General features: G+C 39.8%; 1 protein-coding gene across 1 annotated transcript; it reads left to right on the top strand.

Moving 5' to 3' along the window:
• Positions 1-253: 253 nt before the first annotated feature.
• On the top strand, positions 254-636 carry LOC105509450 (dolichol-phosphate mannosyltransferase subunit 3-like). Its single transcript, XM_011938672.1, has one exon. The coding sequence runs from the start codon at positions 287-289 to the stop codon at positions 563-565; it is 279 nt and encodes a 92-aa protein (XP_011794062.1). The 5' UTR covers positions 254-286; the 3' UTR covers positions 566-636.
• The last annotated feature ends 12,412 nt before the right edge of the window (positions 637-13,048 follow it).

The raw sequence follows: 13,048 nt of genomic DNA, 5'->3' as shown, positions 1-13,048 counted from the left end.
AAATTTTTTAAAATCATAAATGGATGTCAAATTTTGTTGAAAGCCTTTTCTGCATCTGTTGATGTAATCATATGGCTTTTCTTATTTAGTCTCTTAATGTGTTTTCAAAAATTTTAATATAGATTTTTGAATGTTGGAGCAGCTTTGTATTCCTGAGATAAACCCCACCTTGTCTTGATATACAGTCCTTTTTATCTACATGGTTGCACTTAAATTGCTAATATTTTGTTTAAAAATTTTGCATCACGGGCCACGCCGGGAAGGGGAGACGTGGGGCAGAGTGACCATGGCGAAATTAGCGCAGTGGCTTTGGGGACTGGCGATCCTGGGCTCCACCTGGGCGGCCCTGACCACGGGAGCCTTGGGCCTGGAGCTGCCCTTGTCCTGCCAGGAAGTCCTGTGGCCACTGCCCGCCTACTTGCTGGTGTCCGCCGGCTGCTATGCCCTGGCCACTGTGGGCTATCGTGTGGCCACTTTTCATGACTGCGAGGACGCCACACGCAAGCTGCAGAGCCAGATACAGGAGGCCCCAGCCGACTTAGCCCACAGGGGGCTGCGCTTCTGACAGCCTGACCCCATTCTTGTCCGGACAGCCCTTCCTCCCATTCCCCATTAAAGAGCCAGTATTTTCTAAAAAAAAAAAAAAATTTTGCATCTATATTCATGAGACATAGTCATCTGTAGTAGTCTTTTTTCTTGTCATATCATTGTCTGGCTTCGTTATTAGGATAATGCTAACCTCATTAAATGAGTTGGGAAGTGTTCCTTCCTTCTAGTGTCCATGAGAGATTATGTAGTATTGATATTGTTTCTCTCTTGACTGCTTGGTGGAATTTATCAACGAAAACATGTGGGCCACTAGTTCTTTCTCTGGGAAGGTTTTAAACTATCAATTGCATTTTTTCAATAGATATTGAGCTATTCAGGTTATCTCTTTCAACTTGAGTGATATTTGGTGGTTTGTGTTTTTCAAGAAAATGGCCCAATTTATCTAAGTTATTGAATTTATGGTCATAGTGAGGTTCACAGTATTCCCTTATTAAGCTTTTAACGTTTGTGTGATTGGCTGTGAACTCCCTCTCTTATTCCTGATATTGATAATTTGTGTCTTTTCTTTTTCACTTTCTTGGTTAGGCTGTCTAAAGATTTACCAATTTTATTCATCTTTTCAAAAGAGCCAGGTTTAACTTTATTGATTTTCTCTATTTTTTAATTACTTCTTTCCTTCAGGTTGCTTTATTTAATTTGCTCTTCTTTTCCTAGTTTCCTAAACTATAAGCTTAGGCCATTGATTTTAGATATTTCTTCATTTCTAATATTTGTATTTAATGTTATGCTATAAATTTCCCTCTAAGCACTATTTTATCAGGGTCCCACTAATTTTTTAAATACATTTAAAATTGTGGTACAATGTACGTAACATAAAATTTATCTTTTTTTTTTTTTTTTTTTTTGAGATGGAGTCTCGCTCTGTCGCCCAGGCTGGAGTGCAGTGGCACGATCTGGGCTCACTGCAAGCTCCTCCTCCCGAGTTCACACCATTCTCCTGCCTCAGCCTCCCAAGTAGCTGGGACTACAGGCACCTGCCACCTTGCCCGACTAGTTTTTTGTATTTTTTTTTAGTAGAGATGGGGTTTCACCGTGTTAGCCAGGATGGTCTCGATCTCCTGACCTCGTGATCCGCCCATCTCGGCCTCCCAAAGTGCTGGGATTACAGGCTTGAGCCACCACGCCCAGCAAAATTTATCATTTTGTCCACTTTTAAGTGTGCAATTTAGTGGCATTAAGTACATTCACAATGTTGTACAGCCATTACCACTATCCGTTTCCAGAACTTTTTCATCATCTCTGACAGAAACTTATCCCCATTAAACCCCTCATTTCTTCCTACCCCAAATGTGCTGACCTCTGTTCTAATTTCTGTCTCTATAAATTTGCCTATACCAGGTACCTCACACAAGTGGAATTATGTAATATTTGTCCTTTCATGCTGGCATATTTGACTTAGTACAATATTTTTAAGGTTCATCCATGTTATAGCACCACAAATCTTTCTATGTTGTACTTTTATTTTTATTTCAGTTTAAAGTATTTTAATATCTCCCTTTAGACTTCTTCTTTTGACCCATGGATTACTTAGAAGGGTATTACTTAATTTATTAATATTTGGTGATTTTCCAGATAGCTTTCTGTTATTGATTTCTAGCTTAATTTTGTTATGGTTGGTCTAAAAATGTTATTTATATGATTTCTATTCTTTTTAATTTATTAAGATTTGTTATATGTCCCAGAATGTGGCCTATTTTAGTGAATATTCCCTGTGCACTTAAGGAAAAATGTGTATTCTGCTCTTGCTGGATGGAGTGTTTTGTAAACGTCTATTTGGTTAAGTTATTTGATAGTGCTGTTCAAATAATGTATATACTTACTGATTTTGTCTGCTTGTTTTATCAGTTACTGAGAGAGGACTGTTGAAGACTTCAGCTATAATCGTGGATTTATCTGTTTCTTCTTTCAGTTATATCAATGTTTAACACGCTGTTGTTAGGATGTTTAAGAAATCCTCTTCAGTTATTTTGAAAATTTGATCTCTTTTTTAATGAGGTAGGGCATCACTAACTAAAGCCATAAAAAAGTCTTCTCTTAAACTAGAACTGGAAATGATGTCTTGAACCTGTGTTGCTTGATCATTTTGGTGAACCATTTTGTTGTTTTATCAAATTCTTTTAGGGTTGAAAGGAATCCAGAAAATGCCTGTCTCATGGAGCTGTCACACGTACAGTTGGTTTTCAAGGCCTTCCTCATGTGGCCAAAGCTAAATTTAGGACTAGTGAAGCCAGTTCAGTGGTACAGATTTGCAAAACTAAGACCCTTAAATGTTTAAAGTTTCTAGCAACTGGTTTATATCCCAGAAAGGGGCATAGAGACAGTAGCTTTCTTGGGGTCATCAGGGACATTGGTAAAGTGACAGTTTTTATGTGGTTGTTTAGTACGTATGCATACCTATATATGTATATATGTATTTGTCTTCCATTGACTGCAATCAGCAGCTGCAGACTACAAAGCACTCACGATCTCTCCTCCAGCTTGTCACATAGAGTGTATGCCTCTTTTTCTGTCGCCAGGCTGGGATGCAGTGGCGTGATCTCGGCTCACTGCAACCTCCGCCTCCGGGGTTCAAGGGATTCTCCTGCCTCAGCCTCCCAAGTAGCTGGGACTACAGTCGTGCACCACCATGCCTGGCTAATTTTTGTAGTTTTAGTAGAGACGAGGTTTCACCATGTTGGCCAGGATAGTCTCAATCTCTTGACCTTGTGATCCGCCCACCTTGACCTCCCAAAGTGCTGAGATTACAGATGTGAGCCACCATGCCCGGCCCAGAGTGTATGCCTCTTATACACTCTTATATGGCTTACCAGTGTGGTCTGTCCTCGGCTCCAACACACTTGCAGTTCTGAGATCCCAGAGGAGGATTCAGACTTCTCTCCAGCTGTGTTGTTCCAACAAGGGTAGTGTCACTGTAGTTTGGGGAACTTTGTCCCTTGTGAAAGAAATGCATCTGCTATTTCATGCATTAAATATGGCTGTAAATTATGTTTCACTTCTCCTACCAAGAGATGGAGACTATTTCCCCTCCTCTTGATCTGGCCTAGTCTGTGACTTGCTTTGAGTAAGTGACAGAGTAGGTGACACTGGAAATTCTAAGGATGGGCCCTAGGAGATCTGCAACTTCTCGTTTTGTATGCTTGGAAGGCTTCTTCTTTTTTTTTTTTGAGACGGAGTCTCGCTCTGTTGCCCAGGCTGGAGTGCGGTGGCCGGATCTCGGCTCACTGCAAGCTCTGCCTCCCGGGTTCACGCCATTCTCCTGCCTCAGCCTCCCGAGTAGCTGGGACTACAGGCGCCCGCCACCTCGCCTGGCTAATTTTTTGTATTTTTTAGTAGAGACAGGGTTTCACCAGGTTAGCCAGGATGGTCTCGATCTCCTGACCTCGTGATCCACCCGTCTCAGCCTCCCAAAGTGCTGGGATTACAGGCTTGAGCCACCGCGCCCGGCCCTGGAAGGCTTCTTCTTATAATCCACTTGCCATGTTATGAGATAGGCAAGTTATGTGAAGAGGCCATGTATAAGATGTTCTAGTTGACAGTCCCAGCTGAGCTCCCAGCCAATAGCCAACACTAACTGTCACCATCTGAGTGAGCCATTTTGGATGTTTCAGTCTAATCAAGTCTTCCGGATATGCAGCAAAGATTTAACCTTGCCAAAAGAAAGTTTGGTCCTGCTTGAAAAGAGTGTTTTTATTTATTTTTTAACCTGGGTGTTACAGGCCTCACCCGATAGTTTTTGCAAATAATGTCATTTGTGGTAGGGGCCTTGGACTGTGTAGTATATCAGCTTGATTTCGGAGGAGCTATAAAATAGGGTCAGCTGTGTAGGAGCCATGACTACATTACCAAACCCCAATAACAACTCTGGACAGAAAAGCTCAAGTTAGCTTCTCTGGTTGGCAAAATTCCGTGCATGTTGCTACACATCATTTCTGGGAGAACTAAGTGCTGTCCTTATTCTGAACTCCACTGGGAGGGAACAACTAGAAGTTCACGCCTGGTCTTTCCTGCACTTTGCTTTATGGGCCTCTTCCCTTTGCTGATTTTAATCTGTATTCTTTCACTGTAATAAATTTTAACCATGAATATAACAGCCTTTCTGAGTTCTGTGAGTCCTTCTCATTGAACCTGATGTTGGTATTGGGACCATTGAGTGGCATTCTAGCCAACCCATGGAGTCATGAGCAACAATAAGTGGTTGTTTTCAAACTATGAAATTTTGGGATGGTCTGTTTTGCTGCAATAGATATTTAAGACAGCTGTGTTCTCTATTAGTTGGTAAGATTTCTAAGAGCCAAGATAACTGAATTTCTGCTGTGCTAGCATAGCACCTATTTATTGCCAGCATTCACTAAACATTTGTTACATTGAATTATTAAATGAAAATAGTTAAAGACATCTTTGTGGACTGAGATAGACTAATTGGGATGGAAGACTTGGAGAATAATTGTGTTATTTTCTTATATGTATAACAGAAGAGAATCTCCAAGCCTTTGCTATGAAATATAAAGATAATTGCAGTTTTTTAGGGAAGCTATGCTAGTAACGATTCATTCTTTTTCTTTCAAGATAACTGTGCCATGGTGTAAAGAATACTGCTTGGAATATATTGGTTCAAGTCCAAGTTTTGTCACTGCACACTACTTTTATGAACTTGGGCGAGTCTCTTCACTTTACTAAATATCATCTTGAAGCAGTGATAATAATGGTAATCCCGTGAGGTTGTTGTGAGGTTTTAATGCATGAAAAGGTGCTTTGAGAACAGTAAAGTGCTATGTAGGTATAAAGTATCATTGTGTGAGTTGATGGGACTTGCTTAAATTTTATTATTTTTAGCTCTTTGATTCCGTCATCTGTCATAAATACTTTCAAAATGGACAGCATCTCAATAGCATAAGTAACATAAAAATCTGGAAAATAACAATAAAGCAGCTTTTAAATAGTAGTTTTTTTCCTGTTTTTCTTACATTATCTCTTCACCACCATGAAGTATTCCTCTCACACTTTTTTTTTTCAGACACGAAATGGAGAAAAATAATCAGAAATGGTGGCATGAAACAGGATTTCTTTTCTCCCAAGCATGTGAGATCTCCCTGCCACTCCCATTCACTCTCTTACCACCATGCCTTTTAGTTTAAAAAAGAGCAACTGCAAAGTGTTGACAAGATACTATTTGTTATGCCCATCAACCTTACTGAACTCTGGACCCTTCTTACTGAGTCAGTTTTGATAAATCAGATGATGATGCCCCTAGCACTTTGGAACTAGTCCACTAGGCCTATGAGAGCTACTTTTGGGTTCTTCAAGTTTATACCTGCAGCTCAGAGAATAGAATCCAAAAAGGTTGCCAAAGCCTTGCTGTGAACCTTCTTAAAGATGCTGTAATTTCCCAGGGTCACACCTAGCATACTTCTTTGATGCCATTTATGAAATGTTGGTTGTCTTTCTGGGTCTCATAAGGTGCTAGCTGCCCCTTGCACTTACATGCATCGTATTATGTTTCAATAGGCTTGAGTACTTGCGAGTTTCTGACATAATAGAATGAAAGAAGGTCAGAGCAGGAAGATATTTTAGAGATTGGAGCCCTGGCCCAGAAATTGGTTGTTCTGATTTAAGAAGAGTCAAGGATAAGGAGAAATGGCCTATAATAGGAGTGTGTGAGCATGTTCTAAGAATCCAGCAAGGAAGGGTTTAAATCAGAGCCTGGAGACAGAGTGTTAGGTTCCAGGTAGGAGGAGCATGGGGAACGAGAGTCAGCTAAAGCAACCTAATACACCAGATGATAAATTAGCATTAAAAGTATTATGACAGCCTGGAAAAATTAGCTGAAACAAACAAGGGGCAATTCCAGAAGTGAATAAAAAAACACTTCCTATAGATTCCAAAATCAATCGGGTTTAACAGAAATTCTGTAAAACTCTTAGATTTCAGCTGCCAGGAAGGTGGGAATGAGTCAATCATATGACACCCATTCTCTGTAACGTGAATGCAGTCTTAGGATGCACGAATTAAACCTAAAATAAGGAAGGCAATGGTCCCACTCTCCCCTGCCTGAGTTATGTGTAGATTGTGTTCTGTTTTTGAGACAGGGTCTTTCTCTGTTGCCCAGGCTGGAGTGCAGTAACGTGATCATAGCTCACTGCAGCCTCAACCTCCTGGGTTCAAGCGATCCTCCCACCTTAGCCTCCCGAATAGCAGGGACTACAGATGCATGCCACTATGCCTGGCTAATTTTTAAAATTTTTTGTAGAGGCAAGGTCTCACTATATTTCCCAGGCTGGTCTGAAACTCCTGGGCTCAAGTGATCCTCCTGACTTGACTTCCCAAAGTGCTGGGATTACAGGCATGAGTCACCATGCCCAGCCTTCAGTGCCATATTTTAAATTGTATGAATAAATGAGAAGAATATTATATGGTGAGAGGTTTAAAAATGACTTCACCTGAGTAATGGTAAGTTGAATGGGGCTAGTTGCTAGATAGTTGAGGAACATAACGGGCATTTTCAATAACTTGAGGAATTGTTAATATGAAAGAAGAATTAGGACTTACTTTTATGGGTCTTCAAGATAGAATTTTGGTAACTGGATGGAAAATGTAATGGGGAAATTAGGGCTCAACGATGTTGAGAACTCTCCAGTGAAAGTTGTCCATAAATGAAGAGGGATATGGTATGAGAGGGGTACACTACTCATTGGGGAAGTGTTCAAAAAGAGGCTGATTGGCCACCTGCTGGTAACTCTGGAAAACAGAATTCCTGCCTAGGGGAGAGATCAAACCACAAGCTCTTCAAGATCCCTATCATCTCTTAAGCTTCATGACCCTGTGATCTCCTGCACTAGAGAGAGACATATTGTAGACATTCAGAGATTTCCATTGACAGCCTAACACTCCAGCTTGCCACACAATTATGCTGTGGGCTGGCCAGAAAAATGTCTGGTCTGGCCAGAGTCAGTAGAATGCCACATAACCCAGGCATAAGGTATTGAACTTAAGTGGATAAATTACCACATACTTGGTGGCTTAAAACAACAGAAATTTATTGTCTCACAGTTCTGGAGGCCAGAAGTCTGACATCAAGCTGTTTTCAGGTCCACACTCTCTCAGAAGTCTCTAGTGGAGAATCTGTCCCTTGCCTTTTCCAGCTTCTGGTGGCTCCAAGCATTCCTTGGTTTGTGGCTGCATCATTCCAATCTCTGGTTCTGTGGTCACAATGCCGTTTTTTCTGTCTTCTTCCTCTTTGTGTTGCTTATAAGGCTACTTGTCATTGGATTTAGAGCCTACTCAGATAATCAAGGATGAGCTTCACATCTCAAGATCCTTAATCTAATTATATCTGCAAAAATCCCTTTTTCAAATAAGATAACATTCACAGATTGTGAAAATTAGGACATGGACATATCATTTGAGGACCACCATTCAACCCACTATACTCATTTTAATGGTCATTACACTATCACTATTATCAATAAATAGTGCTTTGCCTATGATGGCGCTTGAAGCAGAACAGTCTTGTGAGATTCTCAACAGAGACAGTCTAGTGCTTGATAAGCTCACTCTTGGAATCAGAAAGATCTGAGTTTAATTCCAGTTTTGCTACTTAGAAGTGTATCTCTGGCAGGGGTGAACTTTATTTCTGATTCCTCAACTCTAAAATGAGAATAGTGGAACTTATCTCATAGGGTTAATATGAGTAACCAATACAATAATGCTTGTAAATTACTTAACATAGGGCCAGGCATATTGCTGACATTCCACAAGTGATATTATTCATGAGTTTATTCCTTTCCCCTGGTTTTAGGCTATCTGAGGTGTCAGGCTTTTATAATTCCCTGGAAATTTAATTGAAATTAACATATGTTTATTGAGGATTGACTCTGCACCGTACACTATCATATATAATAGGTATGAATGGTAAACAAGACAGACATGGTCTTTGCCCTCACAGATCTTAGAGTATGATGGCATCAATGGTTAATAAAACATGTTAATATAATACAATATTGCCATTATGACGATAGGGCATGTTATAAAACATGTTTATGTTATAAACATGTATTATAAAACATGTTAATATAATACAATATTGCCATTATGACTATAGATCCCGAGACACCCAACCCAGGCAAAATTCTGGATAGAGGAAGAGGACCTCTGTATATGGGAGGATACTTATATTTGTAGCAGAGGGGCTGATTTGCACTTAAAGCCTGGTTATGACTGAGGAACTGGCAGTTCCTCAGGCATCTGTTGGCATGTGTTGATTTTACATGGGGGATGTGGGCCTGTGCTCTTTGTTCCTGGAGAGAAAGACTGTGAGATGAGGCGGCAACTTAGTGTAGGTTTTCCAAGGAGTAGATCCTAAGACAAAGATTTTAGTGCAGATAGTTTATTTGGGAGATAATCCTGAGAAATACCAACAAGAGAGTGGAGGAGTGAGACAGGTAAGAAAAGAGCCAATAAATGGTGCTTTATCAAGCTAGTTACCACCATGGTTAATTAGAGCTCCATTATATTGCGGAACTCTAGAAGCCAATGTAGAACACAAGCAGCAGAGTCATCTACATCTACACTTGTGGGTCATTGGTATCCAAGAAACTTGTCCATAAGCAGGGAAGGCAGGCTACTGAAGAAACCTCAGGCAAAGAGATGCAGATGTTGGCAGTTGGCAAGGGCTGACAAGCTATGGGTAGGACATGAGCAGCATGTGATGCAGGAGGAAAACATGGCATGCTCTCCAGTTTGTTGCCAGGGACAAAGTCCAAGGCCCATGAGCAGGGGGATTCTAATTAGAAACTAAAGGAGGTTTTCTCACAAGGGTATATATATTACTTGGGGGGACAAACTGCTTCTCAAGGTGCAGGTGACAAAATGCAGCACCTGCGAAGAGGTGCTTTGGACAACGAATGGGTCAATGAAGAAATTACAGGGGAAATTAAAACTTTTCTTGAGATAAATGAAAATGAAAACACAACATACCAATACCTATGGGATACAGCAAAAGCAGTTCTAAGAAATACGTTTGTAACAGTAAACACCTATATTAAGAAAGAAGAAAGATCTCAAATAACCTAACCTTACACCTCAAGGAACTGGAAAAACAAGAAGAAACTAAGCCCAAAATTAGTAGAAGGAAGGAAATAATAAAGATCAGAGCAGGAATAAATGAAATAGAAACTAGAAAAACAATAGAAAAGATAAGTGGAACAAAGAGTTGCTGTTTTTAAAAGATAAACAAGCCTGGGCACGGTGGCTCCCACCTGTAATCCCAGCAGTTTGGGAGGCCAGGGCAGGCGGATCGCTTGAGGTCAGGAGTTCAAGACCAGCCTGCCAACATGGTGAAACCCCTTGTCTACTAAAAATACAAAAATTAGCCAGGCATGGTGGCAGGCACCTGTAATCCCAGCTACTCAGGAGGCTGAAGCAGGAGAATTGCTTGAACCCCAGAGGCGGAGGTTGCAGTGAGCTGAGATTGTGCCATTGCACTCCAGCCTGGGCTACAAGAGTGAGACTTTGTTTCAAAAAAAAAAAAAAAGAAAAAGCAAAGATAAACAAAATTGACAATCTTTTAGCTAAACTAAGAAAAAAAGAAGACTCAAATAAGATTAGAGGCACAAAAGGAGACATTACAACTGATACCATAGAAACAAAAGATCGTAAGAAATTATTATGAAGAATTATATGCCAACAAATTGGATAACCTAGAAAACAGGTAGATTCCCGGACACATACAACCTATCGAGATTGAATTATGAAGAAATACAAAATCTAAATAGACTAATAATGAATAAGGAGATTGAATCAGTAACAAATAGTCTCCGATTAAAGAGAAGCCCAGGACATGATGACTTCACAACTGAATCCTACCAAACATTTAAAGAAACAGTAACATGAAGTCTCAAACTCTTCCAAAAATTGAAGAGGAGTGATATGGTTTGGATCTGTGTCTCTGTCCAAATCTCATGTCAAATTGTAATCCCTAATGTTGAAGTTGGTGTTTGGTGGGAGGTGACTGCATCACAGAGGCGAATTTCTCATGAATGGTTTGTTACATCCACTTGGTGCTGTTCTTGTGATAGTGAGTGAGTTCTTGCGAGCTCTGGCTGTTTAAAGGTGTGTAGCACCTTTCCCCTCTCTCTCTTGCTCCTACTCCAGCCATGTGATATGTGTGCTCCCCTTTGCCTTCTACCATAATGGTAAGTTTCTTGAGGCCTCCCCAGAAGCTGAGCAGATGCCAGCATCGTACTTCCTGTACAGCCTGTGGAACTGTGAGCCAATTCTCTTTTCTTTATAAATTACCCAGTCTCAGGTATTTCTTTATAACAATGTGAGAACAAACTGATGCCTTCAAACTAATTTTACAAGGCCAGCATTACTACATTACTAAAACCAGATGAGGACACAACCAAAAAAGAAAACTACAGGCCAATATCCCTGATGAATAGATATTTGAAAATTTTTAATAAAATATTAAATTCAACAGCACATTAAAAAGATTATCCACCATGATCAAATGAGATTTATCCCAGGGATGCAAGAATGGTTCAACATATGTAAATCAGTAAAGGTGATACATCACGTTAATACAATGAAGGACAAAAACCATATGATCATGTCAATAGATGCAGAAAAAGCATTTGACAAAATTCAACATCTCTTTATGACAAAAACCTTCAACAAATTGAGTGTAGAGGGAATGTACCTCAACACAATATAGGCTATATATGATAAATCCACAGCTAATACACTAAAAGTGGGAAAAGTTGAAAGCTTTTCCTTTAAGATTTGGAACAACACAAAGAAGCCTACTCTCACCACTTATAGTCAACATAGTACTGGAAGTACTAGCCAGAGCAATTAGGCAAGAGAAACAAATAAAAGGCATCCAAATTGTAAAGGAGGAAGTTAAACTGTCCCTGTTTGCACATGACACAATCTTACATACTGAAAACTCTGAAGATTCCATCAAAAAATGTTAGAACCAATAAACACATTCAATAAAGCTGTAGGATAGAAAATCAACATGCAAAATTCAGTAGCATTTTTATACACTTATAGCAAACTATCAGAAAAATAGATTAAAAATTCCATTTATAATATTTACAAAAATTAAAATACTTAGGAACAAATTTAACCAAGGAGATGAAAAATCTCTACACTGAAAACTAGGAAACATTGCTGAAGAAAAAATTGAAGAAGACATAAAAAGGATGGAAAGGTATCCTGTGTTCATGGATTGTAAGAATTAAAATTGTTAAAATGCCCATACTACCCAAAGCAATCTACAGATTCAATGCAATTTCCATCAAAATACCAATGACATTCTTCACAGAAATAGAAAACAATACTAAAGCTTGTATGGAACCATGCAAGACTTTGAATAGCCAAAGAAATTTGGAGGAAAAAAACAAAACAAAACACAGAAAAACAATGCAAAGCTGGAGGCATCACGCTATCTGACTTCAAAATGTACTACAAAGCTATAGTAATCAAAACAGCATGGTACTGGCATAAAGACAGACACACAGACCCACGGAATGGAAAAGAGAACCCAGAAATATATCCACACGTTTACAGTAAACTGATTTTTGATGAAGGTGCCAAGAATATACAATAGGGAAAGGACAGTCTCTTCAATAAATGGTGTTGGGAAAACTGGATAGACACACACAGAAGAATGAAATTAGACCTTTATCTCTCACCATATAAAATCCACTCACAAAAAAGGTTAAAGACTTAAATGTTAGACCCCAAACTATGAAACTTCTAGAAGCAAAAACAGGAAAGAAGCTTTAAGACATTGGTCTGGGCAATTATTTCATTTATTTATTTATTTATTTATTTATTTATTTATTTATTTATTTATTTATTTATTTTTGAGGCGGAGTCTCACTCTGTCGCCCAGGCTGGAGTGCGGTGGCCAGATCTCAGCTCACTGCAAGCTCCGCCTCCCGGGTTTATGCCATTCTCCTGCCTCAGCCTCCCGAGTAGCTGGGACTACAGGCGCCCGCCACCTCGCCCGGCTAGTTTTTTGTATTTTTTTTTTAGTAGAGACGGGGTTTCACTGTGTTAGCCAGGATGGTCTTGATCTCCTGACTTCGTGATCCGCCCGTCTCGGCCTCCCACAGTGCTGGGATTACAGGCTTGAGCCACCGCGCCCGGCCTATTTATTTATTTTTAACATGACCTCAAAGCACAGGTAACAGAAGCAAAAATAGACAAATGGGATTACATCAAATGGAAAAGTTTCTGCACAGCAAAGGAAACAATTGACAGACTGAAGTGTAAACTAAAATTAAAGTTCTAAGCCCCCAAACTGAGTAAGTGGATCTCCCTCTCAGCCAAGAGTATCCCAAAGAAACCTCAACAACTAGTTCAAGCCATGACAGGAAGGAGGCTGGTGTCAGACATGCCTCATTATACCCTCTCCCTTTTGGAGTTTAAA

This window comes from Colobus angolensis, unplaced genomic scaffold (assembly GCF_000951035.1).
Source record: "Colobus angolensis palliatus isolate OR3802 unplaced genomic scaffold, Cang.pa_1.0 Scaffold176, whole genome shotgun sequence".
Classification (NCBI taxonomy): Eukaryota; Metazoa; Chordata; class Mammalia; order Primates; family Cercopithecidae; genus Colobus; species Colobus angolensis.
This window is presented reverse-complemented; position numbering and strand designations above follow the sequence as displayed.